The 18,575-nt window shown below is 38.1% G+C and overlaps 1 protein-coding gene across 5 annotated transcripts in view; it reads right to left on the reverse strand.

Moving 5' to 3' along the window:
- CDK19 (cyclin dependent kinase 19) overlaps positions 1-18,575 on the reverse strand; it is a 192,783-nt gene that overhangs the window by 110,021 nt on the left and 64,187 nt on the right. For all 5 annotated transcript variants that reach the window (XM_047859495.1, XM_047859491.1, XM_047859493.1 and 2 more), the window contains one exon: positions 7,981-8,056. In XM_047859495.1, the coding sequence (XP_047715451.1) occupies positions 7,981-8,004 (24 nt within the window). In that variant the 5' untranslated portion in view covers positions 8,005-8,056. The remainder of the gene's footprint in view (positions 1-7,980; positions 8,057-18,575) is intronic.

The raw sequence follows: 18,575 nt of genomic DNA on the forward strand, positions 1-18,575 counted from the left end.
GTTAAGTGTCCAACTTCAGCTCAGGCCATGATCTCACGGTCCCTGAGTTCGAGCCCCGCGTCGGGCTCTGGGCTGATGGCTCGGAGCCCGGAGCCTGCTTCCGATTCTGTGTCTCCCTCTCTCTCTGCCCCTCCCCCGTTCATGCTCTGTCTCTGTCTCAAAAATAAATAAACGTTAAAAAAAAAAATTTTTTTTAAGAAAGCAAAAGCTTATTCCTTGATGACAGGGGAGAGTTCCAGGCATTCCATAGTGGCCTGTTACATCACCAGCGTGGCAAGGGAGGTGAAGAAATGGTGGCAAGTCTTTTAACTGCCACTCCACCATGCCTGCTCTGTGCTAGGCAGGGGCAGTCCACCTGTTACCAGTCATCAGGAGAGCATCAATGCTGGGGTGCCAGTGGTCACATACGCTCTGGAAAAAACTATACAGAAATGAATGAGGAAGTGGCAAACAAAAACCAGCAGTCAGGAAGACAGCAGTCTGACAGGAAGTCAGGTTTTCTCGAGTTCTCTTCCTGCCTCAGCCAATGCCCTCTGCCCTACTTCCCCTGACTAATTTTCCTTTAAGTCTGTCTTCACTTTCTTTCAGAACATCTCAATATTTTGAAGAGTACTCATGAGGGTTTTTTAGTTTTTACTTTACTTTTTAAAGACTGTATTTATTTTTAAAAATGTTTATTTATTTTGAGAGAGACAGAGTATGTGTATGCAAGTGGGAGAGGGGCAGGGAGAGAGGGAGAGAGAGAATCCCAAGCAGACTCTGTGCTGTCAGTGCTGAACTCAACACAGGACTCAATCTCACGAACCATAAGATCATGATCTGAGCCAAAATCTCGTTGAAACCTTAACTGGCTGACCCACCCAGGCACCTGAAGATTTTATTTTTAAGTAATCTCTACACCCAACATGGGGCTCGAACTCACAACCCCAAGATCAAGAGTCGCATTCTCTACTGACTGAGCCAGCCAGGTACTCCCTCGGGAGTTAGATTTTTAAATCTTTCTTACAGCCCACAGAACCTAGTATGATGAGTAAATGTTCTACCAATTTATTTTGATAGTTGAAATTTACCTTTGTATCACTCCAGATAAAATTACATGTTATATAAAATTAATGGAATCTCCACTCTTATGGGAAAAAAAATCTATATTTTTGCAAAGAAAAAAAGTCTAGAAGACTATACACAAAATGTTAATAGTGAGTATGTCTAACTTAGCATAATAGATGCTTTCAACATGCTTTTCCCATACTGTCTGAGAATTTTATTTTCTTTCTTTTAAGTCTATTTATTCAAGTAATCTCTACTCCCAATGCAGGGCTCAAACATACGACCTGGAGATCAAGAGTTGCATGCTCCTTAGACTGAACCAGCCAGGCACCCCCTGTCTGAGAATTTTATAATGAACATACCTGAATTTCATAACCAGGAAGCAAATTAATGAGATGTGAATTAATGGCATTCACCACATTTCTAATCCAGCAACCTTATGATTACAAAAGACACAAAGGTAATAAACTTTACATTAGAACTTCCCTTTAATCTCAGGCTAAAAATGTTAATGTTCACATGTTCCTGATATGTCCATCACCCAGAATTACTCCCTGTGATGGCATATCATAAACTGGAAGCACTATACACAAGTACAAATAAGGTTCAAATGAAATTTAAATGTGATATGGCTGGGACGCCTGGGTGGCTCAGTCAGTTAAGCATCCGACTGCGGCTCAGGTCACAATCTCACAGTTCATGAGTTTGAGCCCCGCATCAGGCTCTGTGCTGACAGATCAGAGCCTGGAGCCTACTTCAAATTCTGTGTCTCCCTCTCTCTCTGTCCCTTCCCTGCTCACACTCTATCTCTCTCTCTCTCAAAAATATATAAACATTAAAAAAATTTTTTATGTGATATGGCATTCCTTATAAATGAGACTTGAAGTAATAACACATTTTAGTTCTTTTTAAAAATTTTTTTATGTTTATTTATTTCTGAGAGAGAGAGAGAGAGAGAGAGAGAGCATGAGCAGGGGAGGAGCAGAGAGAAAGGGAGACACAGAATCTGAAGCAGGCTCCAGGTTCTAAGCTGTCAGCACAGAGACTGATGCAGGACTTCAACCCACGAGCCCTGAGATCATGACCTGAGTTGGAGTCGGACACTTACCTGACCAAGTCACCCAGGCACCCAACACATTGTAGTTCTTAAACATCTTCCCATTCTGTACACATTCTTCCAAGTTCATTCCATGGCTGCAAGTTCTTTGACTTCTTTTCTCATCTTCCAACCCTGCTCTCTGAAATTCTATGGACAACAGTTCCACCATTTTGGAGTAATGAGTGAAATGTTCCTAATGTTCTCCACATGAAGAGCCTCTTGCCTATGTGAGACTATATGAACTAGAAAATACTAGGAGTTATATATATCATGGGATAGAGAAGAAAAAAAAGTAGAAACAAGCTCTATCTACACTTTAATTTATGGTGTTGTCTACATTCTCCTCCATCTAGCCGTCCCTCTTCACCCCTTGACTCTCAACCAGCTTACCTTCTCTGTTCTACCAAGTCAAACAGAAAAATCCAATTCTGCCTTCTTACACTGGGCTGCTAATGAAGAGAACTGTACAATCCTGCAGACTGGTCCCATGACTCACCACCTACTTTAGATGGACTATAATGCTTCTATAATCTTATCTTTGATCAGCAAATTTTCACATATCCTTCATCAATTACCTCAAAGGCTCATCGCTTAACAGCACACCCACAAGAAAGAGGCACACAAAAATGCAACTACCTCATCATCCCCCTAGCAAACTGACATACGTTGACACTATCCTGTCTTCTTTCACTGGAGTTTCAGAAGACAAACTAGCTGTTCCATTTCCTATTCAAGGTCAAGACCTCCAGCTATGCTTGTGATCCACTGAGTTTTACAAATTCCTCATTTACAGACCCTTTACCCACTAATAAAGCCATATAGCTTTATTGGTTCTCCCCCCAAATTTTAAGCATAGCATTTATGAGCTTTTTTTGTACTACACACCCATGAAACCATCATGACAATCAATATGATGAAGACTTACATTCTCCAAAGACACCTCATACTCCTTTGTAATATTTCCTCGTTTCCTTTCCCATCCTCAGGCAATCACTGACCTACTATCTACCACGATAGATTACTTTGCATTTTCTCGAATTTTTTATAAATGGAAGTGGGTAGGAAAAATATAACTAGGGGAAAAAAGACTGTTAGCTATGCCCATGTGCAGAGCTGTGGGCATGTCCAGGAAATAGCTAAAAAAGGCTCTAATTTCTCACCTCTTAAGGCTATACCAACACGATATGAAGGCTAGAGCAGAGTCTCAAATTAAACAGCAATAAGTCACCACTACATACCTATTAGAATGGTTACTATCCAGAACACGATGCTAGCAAGGATGGAGAGCAACAGGAATTTTCATTCATTGCTGGTGGGAATACAAAATGATAGAGCCACTTTGGATGATAGTTTTGTGGTTTCTTACAAGAGTACACAAACTCTTTCCATACAATCCAGCAATTGTGCTCTTGGGGGTTTACCCAAAAGAACTGAAAGTTATGTCTACAAAAAGCCTGCACACAATGTTTACAGCAGCTCTACTCATAACTGCCAAAACTTGGAAGCAACCAAAATGTACTTCAGTAGATGAATGGATATACAAACTATAGTACACCCAGACAATGGAATATTATTTAGTGCTAAAAAGAAATGAGCTACCAAGCCATGAAAAAGATGGAGGAATGTGAAATGTCCATTACCAAGTCCAAGAAGCCAATCTGAAAAGGCTACATACTCTATGATTCCAACTATATGACATTGTGGAAAAGACAAAACCACGAAAATAGTAAAAGGATCAGCAGTTTCCAGGGGCCAGGGAGGGGGTGGGGGGGTATAGGATAAACGGCAGAGCATAAATGATTTTTAAGGCAGTGGAACTATTCTGTATGCTACAATAATGGAAGATACATGTCATTAAACATTTGTTCAAACCCATAGAACATACCATACCAAGAGTGAACCCTAATGTAAACTATGAATTCTGGATATCAACATAGGTTGAACAAATCTACCACTCTGGTGGGGGATATTAATAATGAGGTAGGCTATGCGTGTGTGGAATAGGGAATATATGGGAAATCTCTAGACTTTCTACTCAATTTTGCTGTAAACTTAAAACTGCTCCAAAAAATAAAGTCTGTTAAAAAGAAACATACGGCAGGGTACCTGGGTGGCTCAGTCAGTTGAGTGTCTGACTCTTGGTTTGGGCTCAGGTCATAATCCTAGGGTCATGGGATTGAATCCCATATTGTACACTATGCAGAGCAGGGAGTCTGCTTGAGGCTCGCTCTCTCTCTTTCTCTCTCTCTCTCTCTCCCTCTGCCCCTCTCCCCAGTTCATGCTTGTTCTCTCTCCCTCTCTAAAAGAAATTTAAAAAAAAGAAGAAGAAAGAAGCATATGGCAATTTTGGAGTTGAAAAGTACAATAACTAAAATAAAAATTTCAGCAGTATATTGGAGTTGGCAGAACAAAGAATAAGCAAACTTGAAGGTAAGCAATTTAAAGTATCTGTATGATAAATAGAAAAATGTAATTGGGAAAAATAAACAGAGCCTCTGAAACCTATAGAACACCATCAAGCCTATAAACGTGTATATGATGGGAGTCTTAAGAAGAAAGGAGAGAAAGAAAGAGGCAGAAAGAACATCTGAAGAAATGATGGCTGAAAACTTCCAAAATTAGATGAAAAACAGTAATCTACACATTCAAGAACTCAACAAACTCCAAACAGAATCTACACTTACACACATATAATCAAACTGTCAAAAGACAAAAAGAGAATCTTGAAAGCAACAGGAAAAATAACTCCTCATGTACAAGAGATTCTCATAAAATTAACTAGTGACGTCTCATTAGAAACTATGGAGACCAGAATGCAGTGGGTTAATATAGCCAAAGTGATGAGAAAAAGACTGTCAAACAAGAATTCTGTATCCAGCAAAACTAGCCTGCAAAAATCAAAGGAGAACCAGGTGAGGAAGGAAAACAGAAGAAGCAATTATGAAATTCCCAAATACAAAAATGAGAGACAATTCATCACTAGCAGATTTGTTTTATAAAAATATACTAAATGGAGACCTTCAGTTAAAATGAAAGGACTACAGACATTAATTCACCTACACAGAAAATAAAGAGCTCTGGTAAAGAGGAAAACATGGATTAAAAAAAAAAAAAAAAGCACAAACATATTTTTGTTTGTAACTTTTTTTTCTTCTGTATGATTGAAAGACAACTACATAAAGTAATAATTATACAACTATGTTAGCAGGCTTATAATGTCCAAAGAAGGATGTATGCACTTAGCCACTACATAATAACATCCATGTTAAACTTGTGTCAAAATCACTATCACACTGGGGCTAGGTCACTTAGGTAGTGATAAAATACTATTCAATCTAGAAACTACATACTTTCTGAAGGTCTATTAAGCAAATTCTCAATAAAAATATGAAGACTGTGAGGGGTCATGCTTTTCCAGCTTCTGCACAGCAAAATAAACAATCAACAAAATGAAAAGGCAACGTACAGAACGGGAGAAAATATTCGCAAACCATACATCTAATAAAAGTTGGGGCGCCTGGGTGGCTCAGTCGGTTACGCATCCGGCTTCGGCTCAGGTCATGATCTCACAGTCCGTGAGTTCGAGGCCCGCGTCGGGCTCTGTGCTGACAGCGCAGAGCCTGGAGCCTGCTTCGGATTCTGTGTCTCCCTCTCTCTCTGCCCCTCCCCTGCTCATGCTCTGACTCTCTCTGTCTCAAAAATAAATAAAAACATTAAAAAAAATTAAAAGAAAAAAAAAGTTAATGCCCAAAATATATCAGAAACTCCTACAACTCAATAGCAAAAAAGAAAGAAAAAATAGGCAGAGGAACTAAACAGACGTTTTTCCAAAGACAAAATGCAAATGGCCAACAGGTATATGAAAAGGTGCTCAATATTGTTAATCATCAAGGAAGTGAAAAGCAAAACCACAACTTAGATACCACTTCACACCTGTATAATGACTACCATCAAAAAGACAAGAGACGGGGCGCCTGGGTGGCGCAGTCGGTTAGGCGTCCGACTTCAGCCAGGTCACGATCTCGCGGTCCGTGAGTTTGAGCCCCGCGTCGGGCTCTGGGCTGATGGCTCAGAGCCTGGAGCCTGTTTCCGATTCTGTGTCTCCCTCTCTCTCTGCCCCTCCCCCGTTCATGCTCTGTCTCTCTCTGTCCCAAAAATAAATAAACGTTGAAAAAAAAAAAAATTAAAAAAAAAAAAAAAAAAAAAGACAAGAGAGAACAACTGCTAGTGAGAATGCAGAGAAAAGGTAACCCATGGAGTCCTCATCATAGAGAAGTCTCTGTTTCAAAAAGAACATCTACAACTGGGTTTTCACTTCCTAATAATTAATACCTTACATATCAGGTTTTTTTTCCCCCCAATGAACTCAGAAGAAGTGAACTCATGTTATACTCGATTATGGTACAATAAAATAGCAAAATTGCACACCATATTCATATTGGTTGAGATAATAATGTTTAGGATTTTAGAAAATTAAAAATCACTTACCAATGCTTATTCTGATAGGCCATTACAAATACCACTTAATAGCTAATAGAAAACTGCCAACTTGGAATTTTCTAAACAATATACTCTAAAGCAAACTCAGGATCATGGACTGCCAGTAGAATTTTTTTTATTGTTTATTCATTTATTTATTCAGCAAACATTTATGGACCACCTGCTATATGCCAAGCACTACGGTAGGAACTGAGGATGAAAAGACAGAGTCCCTGCCCCTTAAAGTGTGCACAGTCTAGTGAGAAGTTCCCATTCTGAAAGCAAAGAGTTTATGACTAGAAGAGACTTTAGAATTCCCTTATTTCACAAATAAGGAAACTGGCACTCATGGCTAATTAGCCATTCAGGCCAATGGACACTTAGGTCTACAGATTTCCTGCCTCATGTGTTCTTTGCACTACACTTTTCTTTGACCAAGAGTGATGATGGAGTACATCCATTTGCGTGATAAGAAACATGCAACTGTGGGCAGCATACGCAAGTTACCAAATTAGAAACAGAAATACCTAATGGATATAGACAATATAAATATTTAACAATTTAGAGACAAAAATCCCTAATAGATGTGTTATCATGATAAAGCCCCAATAAGAAACTGAAGAACTAAAGTAAGAAAGAACTAAAATAATAGTAAGCCTTCTAAGTCATAATTATGGTTTTCCCTCTGTTTACTGATCTGTTAAATGGGCATATTAAAAGTACTTATTTCATATGATTGTTGTGAAAATTAAATTAATTAATACTTGAACGCACTTAGTAAGCCTGGTACCTATTGAATACTTAGTAAATGTTAGGTATTCTTATGGACAATCATTTCTTAAACGCACAAGTATGTCATATAAAGACAAAAAAGAAAAAAGAAATGATCTTTAAGAAATTATCCTATTATTATGATAGTCTTATTTTTCTAGCAACTAGTAAAATCTAGTACTAAAACATGTATTTCAGAAAAAATATTTTATATGTACAATATCTAATAACATCACTCCTTTCTCTATAAACATATATATCAGTCCTAAAATTATAAGGAAAATGGACATTAAATTATTAATTTAAATTATTAATTATATTCATTCATAATTTAAATTAATGAAATCATCATTTAGTTCAGTATTCCCAATATTATAAATCCTAAATATCATTAAGAGAATGTTTAAAGATAACTTTCAAGTAATTAAAAAGTTTATGCAACTTTTCTCGTATAAAACATCATAAGCTAATTGACATCTTTGAAATAACTATGCATGGAATACATCAATGAAACTATTTTATATTAATATCACTCATCATCCAATATCCATAACAAAATAAATAACATATTGATATCCACTTACTGCAATCTCTCTACAAGCCGACATGGATATTCCTGTGCCTTCAATTTGCTTCAATGCATATTCCTTTTCATCTTTTCTGCATATGAACAAAAAAAATTATTTTTTCTAAACATTATTTTTAGACTCAAAATTATAACTACAAAAACAATAAAAATGCACTAGTCTCTCAGTGATATGTAAACACTCTCACTATGCATGCACTGCTTACTGCTTCTGATAATATTTCAACTACAGAAATACGAAATACCAAAAAAAAAAAAAATTCATGTCACAATGAAAACACTAGACAGAGCCAAAATACAAAATTCAAAATTGAAACAGGATACTAAACACAGCACTAGTTTCAAAAAGTAAACAAGCATAAATATAAACTCAAGCATATTGCAAGATAATTCTACTGCTGTCTTAATTATCTGGAATCTATGAAAGCATTCTGTTATAAACATTAACTGCAAAAATAAATGATAGATGCAAACTTCTATATTTGTTTAAAGTAACTTTATAGTATAAGATCTATTTAATAGGAAGGAAGAGCTATAGCCATTTGGACACCCTAGTTTCTAACCTAGGATAGGGGGTGTTCAAAAGCCGTAAGACCTCAACCAAAAGCCTTGGAAAGACTTTAAAACTCTAGCCACCAACATCTCATTCTCAAGAACTCCAGGAAATCCTAGTAGTTACAGCGAATTTTCCAAATAATGTAGGTAGGTTTAGGAATTCTGGGAAATGCCAGTAGTTACCAGGGTGCTCAACCAAGGGAAGACAGCAGTTTAATAATAATAATAATAATAATAATAATAATAATAATGGTGATACCCTCCATGAAAAAACAGTATCACATGAGCGGCCAGAGCAACACAATATCCATGGGGTATTGACACCAGAACCGGCCACAGCGAAATGTCAAAAATGTGGTTCATATTGTGGGTTGTTCTAATAAAAGTATTGTCCGTGCCCTCTGAGTTTTGTCTTTGATTATACTGGAGCCTCAACAAGCTTTCTCATGTCATGATGGTTCTCTCAAATGATAGCACCTAAATGGTGTCACCTTGGTCCTATGTACCTATTCCTTATTTTCCTCATTCTGTGTTTACTAGCAGATAAAGCAGTTTAAGAGGTTTTTGACAATATGCATTTTAAAACATCATTTTACGCGCCTTTTAAAGATTTTCACAATCATCTATGTTTTGGGCAAATAAGTGAATTATAGTTACTTCCTCCCATAATCCGTTTGAAAATTACATCCATTTTTCTTCCACTATATGGCATTCAGGAAATAATTAAGCCTCATTTTAACAAACAGAAAACACACCAGATACATCAACAGAATAGACTGTTATGCAATTATTAAAACGATAATCATGACTGTCATCAGAAACATGGAAAATGTTTACTATGTATTAGTGAGAAAACACATATTCTACCATATAAAAATATTCATATATATAGACATATGCTGAAAATGATATAAAAAATGAAAATCCGTTGTGTTGAATGTAGGAACTTAAGCTAATTAACTTTCGTGCTAACGTTATATTGTCTTTTAAATCAGAATTAGGGGGAAAAAGAAAAAAGCCAAAATAATTTGACCCTCTGAAAACAGTCCCCTATTAAAACAGTCTTTAGTATTTTCAAAGTAATATCTTAGTCATGTTTTAAAAAGCAAAGTCAAAACTAGGGAAAGTTTAAGTGATCATTTTATCCTTTTTCTCTATCCTGTTTCCTCCAAACATAAAGCTAGACTTTTTTCAGACCAGCCAGAAGCCACTAAGAAGTACACACAGCAGGTGACTGAATGTAATTAAAGCCAAATGTCCCCACCACCTTAAATGTATGTGTGGGTATGCGTGGAGAACACGTATATCTGAGATGCTTAACATAATGCTTACAATGTGAATTTCACATTTAGTAATTAATTTAACTACCAAGTATATATTGCTAAATATTTAAGAAATGTATTAAATTCTGAAAACAAAATTACATAAGCTTTTTGGCAAAACTTTCAATGAAATCATAATTTTTTTTTTCAACGTTTATTTATTTTTGGGACAGAGAGAGATAGAGCATGAACGGGGGAGGGGCAGAGAGAGAGGGAGACACAGAATCGGAAACAGGCTCCAGGCTCTGAGCCATCAGCCCAGAGCCTGACGCGGGGCTCGAACTCACGGACCGCAAGATCGTGACCTGGCTGAAGTCGGCCTCTTAACCGACTGCGCCACCCAGGCGCCCCTGAAATCATAATTTTTTTAAACAAAAATATTTCAATCCCCAGTTCCCTAAATGAAGTGCTCCAGAAGCTCATGTAATTGCATGGTTTTATTTTTAATACAGTAAAGAATATTACACAATCTGGATAGGTTATCGTTGCTATGGAAACTATAAGATTTTTTTTTTTGCAGTAAGTCAAAAAGTGCAAAATTAACACATCACATTAATGACTTTTGAATTTCACATCCAGTCTGTCAAAAGAATTTGAAAGCTTGAGTAGAAGAAACTGAAGCATGGGCCTTTACTATGAATTATATGGATGGGACCTAGGAACAAACCCGGTAATTATTTCACTTAATAAGTTTAAATATAACTTCCATCTGCTAAATTAGCTAAATACTCAAAGATCTGCAAACTTAAGATTTACCTGCAGCTTTGGAATTGAGGGGGAAAAAAGTGCGTGTGTCCTGACCGTTTCTCTTGTGTATTAACTGTCAGACAATAAGTGATAATGTGGCACCTCTGAGGTTCAAAGGTTACAAAGAAGTGGCAGAACCCAGCAGGCACATGGGACTCACGTTCACCACTGTACTATGTCAATGCCAGTCTTTGGTCAGATGCCAATAACTTAGTTTTGAAAACTACAGATGCGTCCTTTCCCACAATGCCCACAAACATTTCAATGATTAGCACATGGGGCAGAGACGCTTTATTGCTCTCAGTCGATGGGAGTGTTGCCCCTCTTGGGGACCTTCTCCAAGTGGTGATAATTCATACCCCACAGCTTATGTGTCTCAGACACACATAACATTAAGTATCATAAAGATATAATTTGTTCTTTTATATGACAAGGCTGAAAAGCAGGTGAACCTGGTGAACCTGCCCTGGACTATGACAGCCTGGCTTTCAGAGGCAGCTTACTTCTTTCTTAAAAGTATTTCAACATTACTTTTACTTTTAAATAAAATACTTTATTATTAGGGTGCCTAGGTGGCTCAGTCGGTTAAGTGTCCGACTTCGGCTCAGATCATGATCTCGCGGTTTGTGAGTTCGAGCCCCGCATCAGGCTCTGTGCTGACAGCTCAGAGCCTGGAGCCTGCTTGGGATTCCGTGTCTCCTCTTCTCTCTGACCCTCCCCTGCTCATGCTCTGTCTCTCCGTAATAAATAAATGTTAAAAAAAAATTTATAAAAAAATAAAATACTTTATTATTTACTGTAATAAAGACAGACAAAGCAATTGCAAAATCTTCAGAGAAACTGCTTTCTAAATTTTAGTGCACATTAAGTATTATGGTTAGAGTAACTGCTTATTGAAAACAATCAAAGGAAAAAAATTTTTAAAAAGGTGGGGGGGAGGCAGGCACTGGGGTCTCTCAGGTGGTTAAGTATCTGACTGCAGCTCAGGTCATGATCTCCCAGTCCGTGAGTTAGACCCCCGCATCAGGCTCTGTGCTGCAGCTTGGAGCCTGGAGCCTGGAGCCTGGAGCCTGCTTCAGATTCTGTGTCTCCCTCTCTCTCTCTGCCCCTCCCCACTCATGATCAGTCTCTGTCTCTCAAAAATGAATAAATGTTTTAAAAGATTAAAAAAAAGAAAAAAGAAAGGAGGTTACTAAATAAATCCAGGAAGAATCAAAAATATATAAATCTTGGGGCGCCTGGGGGGCTCAGTCAGCTAAGTGTCTGACTTCGGCTCAGGTCATGATCTCACTGTCTGTGGGTTCTAGCCCCGCATCGGGCTCTGTGGGGACAGCTCAGAGCCCGGAACTTCTTTTGGATTCTGTGTCTCCTCCTCTCTCTGCCCCTCCCATACTCATGCTCTCTGTCTCTCAATAATAAACAAATGTTAAAAAAAAATTAAAAAAAAAAATATAGGGGCGCCTGGGTGGCGCAGTCGGTTAAGCGTCCGACTTCAGCCAGGTCACGATCTCGCGGTCCGGGAGTTCGAGCCCCACGTCAGGCTCTGGGTTGATGGCTCGGAGCCTGGAGCCAGTTTCCGATTCTGTGTCTCCCTCTCTCTCTGCCCCTCCCCCGTTCATGCTCTGTCTCTCTCTGTCCCAAAAATAAATAAACGTTGAAAAAAAAAAAAAAAAAATATATATATATATATATATAAATCTGTAACATAAACATGGATATATTTAATATGTAACTTTTTAAATTTAAAGACATTTCTTCTATATGGCTGTAATGTATATCAAAACCATGTGGGCTTCGCTCTCAGTAGTGACAAAGAAAAACAATTATTCAACAGGAACATTATGTAATAACAAAATAGAAAAACAAATTTGGCAGAGACTGCAATTCTATTAAATTTTCCATCAGAGACACTATGTTCTGGAAAACCCGTGATGCAAGCAATTCTATAGTTAGTAGAAAATATAAGAAGCACGTATTTGCACAAATTGTAGAAACTGTTGTCTTAAAATGAAAGCTTTGTCCCAGGCAGAAAACCATTCATGTCCCAATTTGGTAGCCAGCCTCCAATCACTTTTAGCAAGGTGAAGCACCATTCAGCAGCCTATATGTACAAGTATAGTTAAGGTCTGACCAAAACTTTATTTCTTGGCCCAAATCATGGCCCAAAGCTTTTTGATTCTTATCAATAATACTACCAGGGCACCTGGGTGACTTAGTTGATTGAACATCCAACTCTTGATTTCGGCTCAGGCCATGATCCCAGGGTCGTGGGATTGAGCCCCGCATCAGACTCCACACTGAGTGTGTAGCCTACTTAAAATTCTCTCTCTCCCTCTGCGCCTCTCTCCAACCTGTGCTTTTTCTCACTCTCTAAAAAAAAAAAAAATAAATAATAAATAAATAAATAAATAAATAAATAAATAAAAATAATAATAATAATAATAATGTGTCCAGATCAGCCCTGGACCATCTTTGGTCCTAAGGATCAATGACAGACAAAAAAAATTAGAAGCCTCTTTTAAGATAAGATGAGGAAATTCAAACTCAAGCAAGGCTGACATAAAAATTTAAGTCTTCAAACTAACAGAGTTAAATCCCTTTGTTGTTGTTGTTTAGGAGGAAAGCCAAAAAAGGCTTACTATTTTAACATAAGCCAACAAACAACTACTGAGTAAATATTATATGTCCCAATATGTGCCAAATTCTAAGGATGAACAAAATTAGAGACTGACTACCCAGACATCATGGAGTTCACAATCTACCTGGAAAGAGATTCTGGGTGGGTAGGAAATATAAACAAGTAACTCTGATATGACTTCCACTGTATCCAAGAGGTATGCATAACAGGCACAGAGAGAATGAGAAAAGTATTTCTTTCAGAGCTTTAGGGAAGGTAACTTAACTACACAAGTGATGCCTTTAGGGGAGGAGTTTCCCAGCAGAGAAGTGATGAAGGGGTCAGAGAACTGGAGGCAGAAGTATAGCATGAGAAAAATAACAGGAAACTACTAATATTCAGTATGGCTGGAAGCTGGGTCATGATACCAAGGAGCAAGAGAAGGTTAGAAAAGTAAAAGGAAGGGACCCTGTGAGTCCTGCAAAAAAGCCTGTGTTTCATATGTCAACAGTGGGCAGCAAAATGTTTTTAGAACAAAGTATGTGTTAACAGATCTTTGCTCAGAAAGATAACTGTGGTAACTACAAACTGGTGGCAGAGCAAACATTTGGGAGTTTGCATCAAATGTCCAGATAAGAGAAGATGAAGAAGCAGATTAGAACAGTAGCAGAAGAGAACAAAATGGACTCAAAAGACATTTCTGAGTCAGAACTGACAGAACTTAGTACAAATTTGATTCTGTAGGTGAAAGGAAGACTCTGAAGACAGATAAAGTTTCCAATTTGTCTAATTATGTAAACAACACCCCCACCCAGAAAAATGATAGCATGAATAAATGGAGACCAGGGAATATCAGATTTTATTGTAAAGACAATGAAAGTCATGTATGAAGATTAATCTTATTAGGAAGGATTGAGATCAGAGGTGTGAAAAACAATTAGGACATTGCAGCAATGTAAGTGTGAGCAGGTAAGGACCTGGAATAGTTTTCTACACCTTAGCTCCAAAACAGGTTTAAGACAACTCTGTTAAACCCTCTTCCTTTTAAAGATGGGGAAGCTAAGCAAGCAGCCAGGAGAAGAGCTGACACTAAATCTTCCAGTTCCAAGTCCAACACTCTCCCTAATAGAGTGGTCACAGTAAGACTGGAGAAGAGAAGGGACACTTGTGACCATCATTCTATTTTGTGTTTGTTTTGTTTTCGTTTTTGTTTTTTTAGAGAGCAAGAGCATGAGTGGAGAAGAGGGGCAGAGGGAGAAAGAAAGAATCCCATGCAGGCTCCAAACTCAGCATGGAACTCGATGCAGGACTTGATCCCACAACCCTGGGATCATGACCTAAGCAGAAATCAAGAGTCGGACACTCAACTGACTGAGCCACCCAGGTGCCTTGTGACAGTCGTTGTAAAAAATATTTAATGTTTATTTATTTTTAAGAGAGAGACAGAGACAGAGTGTGAGTGGGGGAGAGGCAGAGAGAGAGGGAGACACAGAACCCAAAACAGGCTCCAGGCTCTGAGCTATCAGCACAGAACCCAATGTGGGGCTCATAAACCCATAAACCGCAAGATCATGACCGAAGCTGAAGTCGGATGCTTAATTGACTGAGCCACCCAGGCGCCCCTTGTGACAGTCATTCTAGAAGAGGAATTGGTAGGACCAAATTAGTAAGTAATGAAGATGAAGAAGGCTAAAGCAAGAAGTGTGAGGTTCTGGGCTTGGTTGATGATATCATTAATAACAAGACTTGGGCAGATCTTAGAAGGTTCTTCAGCTCATTAAGGATTCTTTTAGATAGAAAGAAACTCCAGTGGGGCAACTGGGTGGCTCAGTCGGTTAAGCATCCAACTTCAGCTCAGGTCATGATCTCACGGTTCGTGAGCCCAAGTCCCACATCCAGCTCTGCACTGACAGTGAGTAGCCTGTTTGGGATTCTCTCTCTCTCTCTCTCTCTCTCTCTCTCTCTCTCTCTTCTCCCCCCCCCCCCTTGTGCTCTCTCTCTCCAAATAAATAAACTTAAAAAAATGTGTTTTAATAGGGGCGCCTAGGTGGCTCAGTTAAGTGCCCGACTTTGGCTCGGGTCATGATCTCACGGTTCGTGAATTTGAGCCCCGCATGGGGCTCTGTGCTGCCAGCTCAGAGCCTGGAGCCTGCTTCCGATTCTGTCTCCCTGTCTCTCTGCCCCTCTTCCGCTCGTGCACTGTCTGTCTCTCAAAAATAAATTAATTTCAAAACCATTTTAAAAAATTTTAATAAAAAACAGAATTGAGAAAATGACATCATCGGAAATACAGTATCCAAGATAGTATAGTATTACCAGTTTTTATGAGTAGGTGCTATCAATAAGGCACTCTTCAAACAATATGACACCTGAGTCTTGCCAACAAATTTTTCTTCAAGATTGCTGACATAAATCAATATCCTATCCCTTTCTTTTAATATATGGTAATTTGGCTTAGCAGATTGAAAGGCTTGCACATCACTCATGGAAAAGAAAAAGATACATGGACTAAAATTTGGAAAAACAAAAACCAAAAAAGCTCATTTAGTTTTATGTTGGTATCATTCTGAGTGACCCGATACCATTCATTCAGTATTCAGCCAGCCTAATAGTAACAATTCCTTATTTGGAAACTCTTTACTTTATAATACCGTAACATTTTTAAATTTCTTACCATGAAATTTTCCGAAAATGAAAAACAAATGGCAGTGATATTCTATGTATCTGTCTACACAGCTTCAACAATTATCACCACATGGCCAGTCTCGCTTCCACTGCCTCCCCTCTTCTTGATTATTTTGAAACAAAACCCGGCATGTCATTTCACTCATAAGTAGTTCAACACCATAATATTTTTAATTTATCAGGAGTATTTTTGTTTAAATAATACACTTAAAAGGAGTCTGAAATATTAAAGATCTTGTTAACACAAGTTACTCTTAATATTTTCTATTCCCCTTATTAATAGAAAATGTCAAATACTACTAGCATCTTCTTTATGCTTTCATCTATCAAATATTTCATCTACTCATTCTCTAAATACCACCAAAATACAATAATAGTCCCCTTATTCAAGTTCAGGATTCTCTTGCAACACAGAAATTTGACAACAGTTTTTGTTTTTGTTTTTGTTTTGCCTTCATTCTTAGAAAAATTGCCTTTATTTAGGTTCTTTTCTCAAAAACCGATTAATGCATCTCTTTCTCTAAAAAAACAATCCTCATTTTATACTAGGCCTTCATTTAGAATTCCAATTCAGATAAACATTTACTATTTAATTTAAAGGCTCTAAAATGATAAAATTTCAGAAACTCCTATGATGGCAAATTCTTATTGCTCAGAAGTGATTTTAATTAAAATAGATCTACAGTAATGCTTTAAGATTTAAGGTGTCAAGGTGTTAAGTTTAAAATATAAATAACTGGGACGCCTAGCTGGCTCAGTTGGAAGAGTCGTGACTCTTGATCTGGGGACTGTGAGTTAGAGCCCCATGTTGGGTGTAAAAATTACTAAAAAAAAAAAAAAAAAAAAAATTAAAACATAAATAAGGACTGTATTGCACAGAAAGTAATTATTACCAAATATTTAGTGTAAACGAAAGCTTTAATATAAGATATTATCTTACTAAGGAGAATTCATGAATCTCAAATCATACTTCCTTGCTAGAGTTTAATATGGCAAGTAATGCCAGACTCTCCTCCCAGAAATATTTTACTAAGAATGTGCTATGCGCCAGGCATTGCATTGCGTTGGGCTCTAGGAACAGTAGAAGAACAAGATGATCCTTTCCCTTGTGAACCTTTACACTGAGACACACAAGCAAGTGACACGATCTGATAAGCACTATAGAAGATGCATATGCAAAGCACATCAGATAAAGAATGGAAAGAAGGCTTTGGTTCTGGTGGAGGGGATAGATAGAGGGCTATCAGCTACATAATTTTCAAAGGGAAAATGTGAGTGGACCTTAAGAGATGAGCAAGATTTCATTAAGCAAAGAAGAGGTGCCAGGGCCTTAAGGACACCAGAAATGCAGGGACAGTCCGAAGATTAAAATCTATGCTATATTCAAGAAACTGGCAGGAGACCTGCATAGCTAGAACATAATAGATGAAATAAGAATAAAAAGAACAGAATAGAATTAGCAGAGTCTCATACAGTATGCTTATAAGTTGGCATTCTCACTGTATAATGGGAAGCCATCAGAGGCTTCCAAGCAAGAGAAACATATGATCAAACAGGTATTCTCAACAAGCAGATAGTGTGCAGGATGGATCAGCAGATTTAAAACCAGAGGTTGGGAAAACATTGTAAAAGTTATGGCAAGCGTTGATAAGGACCAAAATCAGAGTACATATAGTTAAGAATGGAAGGAATGCATGCTAGAGGCATTCCAGAGATAGACTCATCTACTGTGGCCAAATATATATAGGCACACTGTAGGCATTAAAGAAATATTTGATGAGTAAATGTGTATGCACATGTGTGTATGTATATGAGAGAGAGCTGAACAGACAGAAAAGCAGCTGAAGATCACTGACGTTCCTAGCCAGTGTTGTCACAGTGAAAACAGGGCCATTTATACTATACCTTCTACAATCCGCCTCCTCAATAAATAATAATACCGACAATGAGCCAGTTTGCAAGTAGAGAATAAATTCATTTTGGACATGGTGGTTCTGAAGTGGCTACTGGATAGCCAGAAGAAGATGAACAAAAGGTAATAACAGAAATGGAATTTGGAAAAGAAAATATTACTACACAGGCAACTGTTAAAACTATAGATGTAAATGCGATTACAAGTTGGGGCGCCTGGGTGGCTCAGTCGGTTGAGCGTCTGACTTGGGCTCAGGTCATGATATCATGGTTTGTGAGTTCAAGCCCCGTGTTGGGCTCTATGCTGACAGCTCAGAGCCTGGAGCCTGCTTCAGTTTCTGTGTCTCCCTCTCTCTCTGCCCCTCCCCTGCTCGTGCTCTGTCTCTCTCTCTCTCTCAAAAATAAACATTAAAAAAATATTAAAAAAAAAAAAAGTAAATGTGATTACAAGAGAAAGTGCTCAGTAGAAAAAAAGAGCTGAAAATGGTGACCATTGCTCTTTCACATCATGGTACCTAATTACCAGGGTAAACTGACAGTGTTCATAGCACAGGTAAAGGGACTCATAGGCTTCCCCTGCTCCAAAACCCGCTGGTGGCCAAAGAACTTAAAGAATTAATAATAGGACCCATAACCCATTGATAGCACCCATGCCCCTGGGGTTGGTAAGCCCTTCTCTAGTAAATGCCACCTTCTAACAGGCTGCAGGAGGAGAAACGTTCAAAAGACCTTGATATTAGGCAAATCTAGATGTGA

Source organism: Prionailurus viverrinus, chromosome B2 (genome assembly GCF_022837055.1).
Source record: "Prionailurus viverrinus isolate Anna chromosome B2, UM_Priviv_1.0, whole genome shotgun sequence".
NCBI lineage: Eukaryota > Metazoa > Chordata > Mammalia > Carnivora > Felidae > Prionailurus > Prionailurus viverrinus.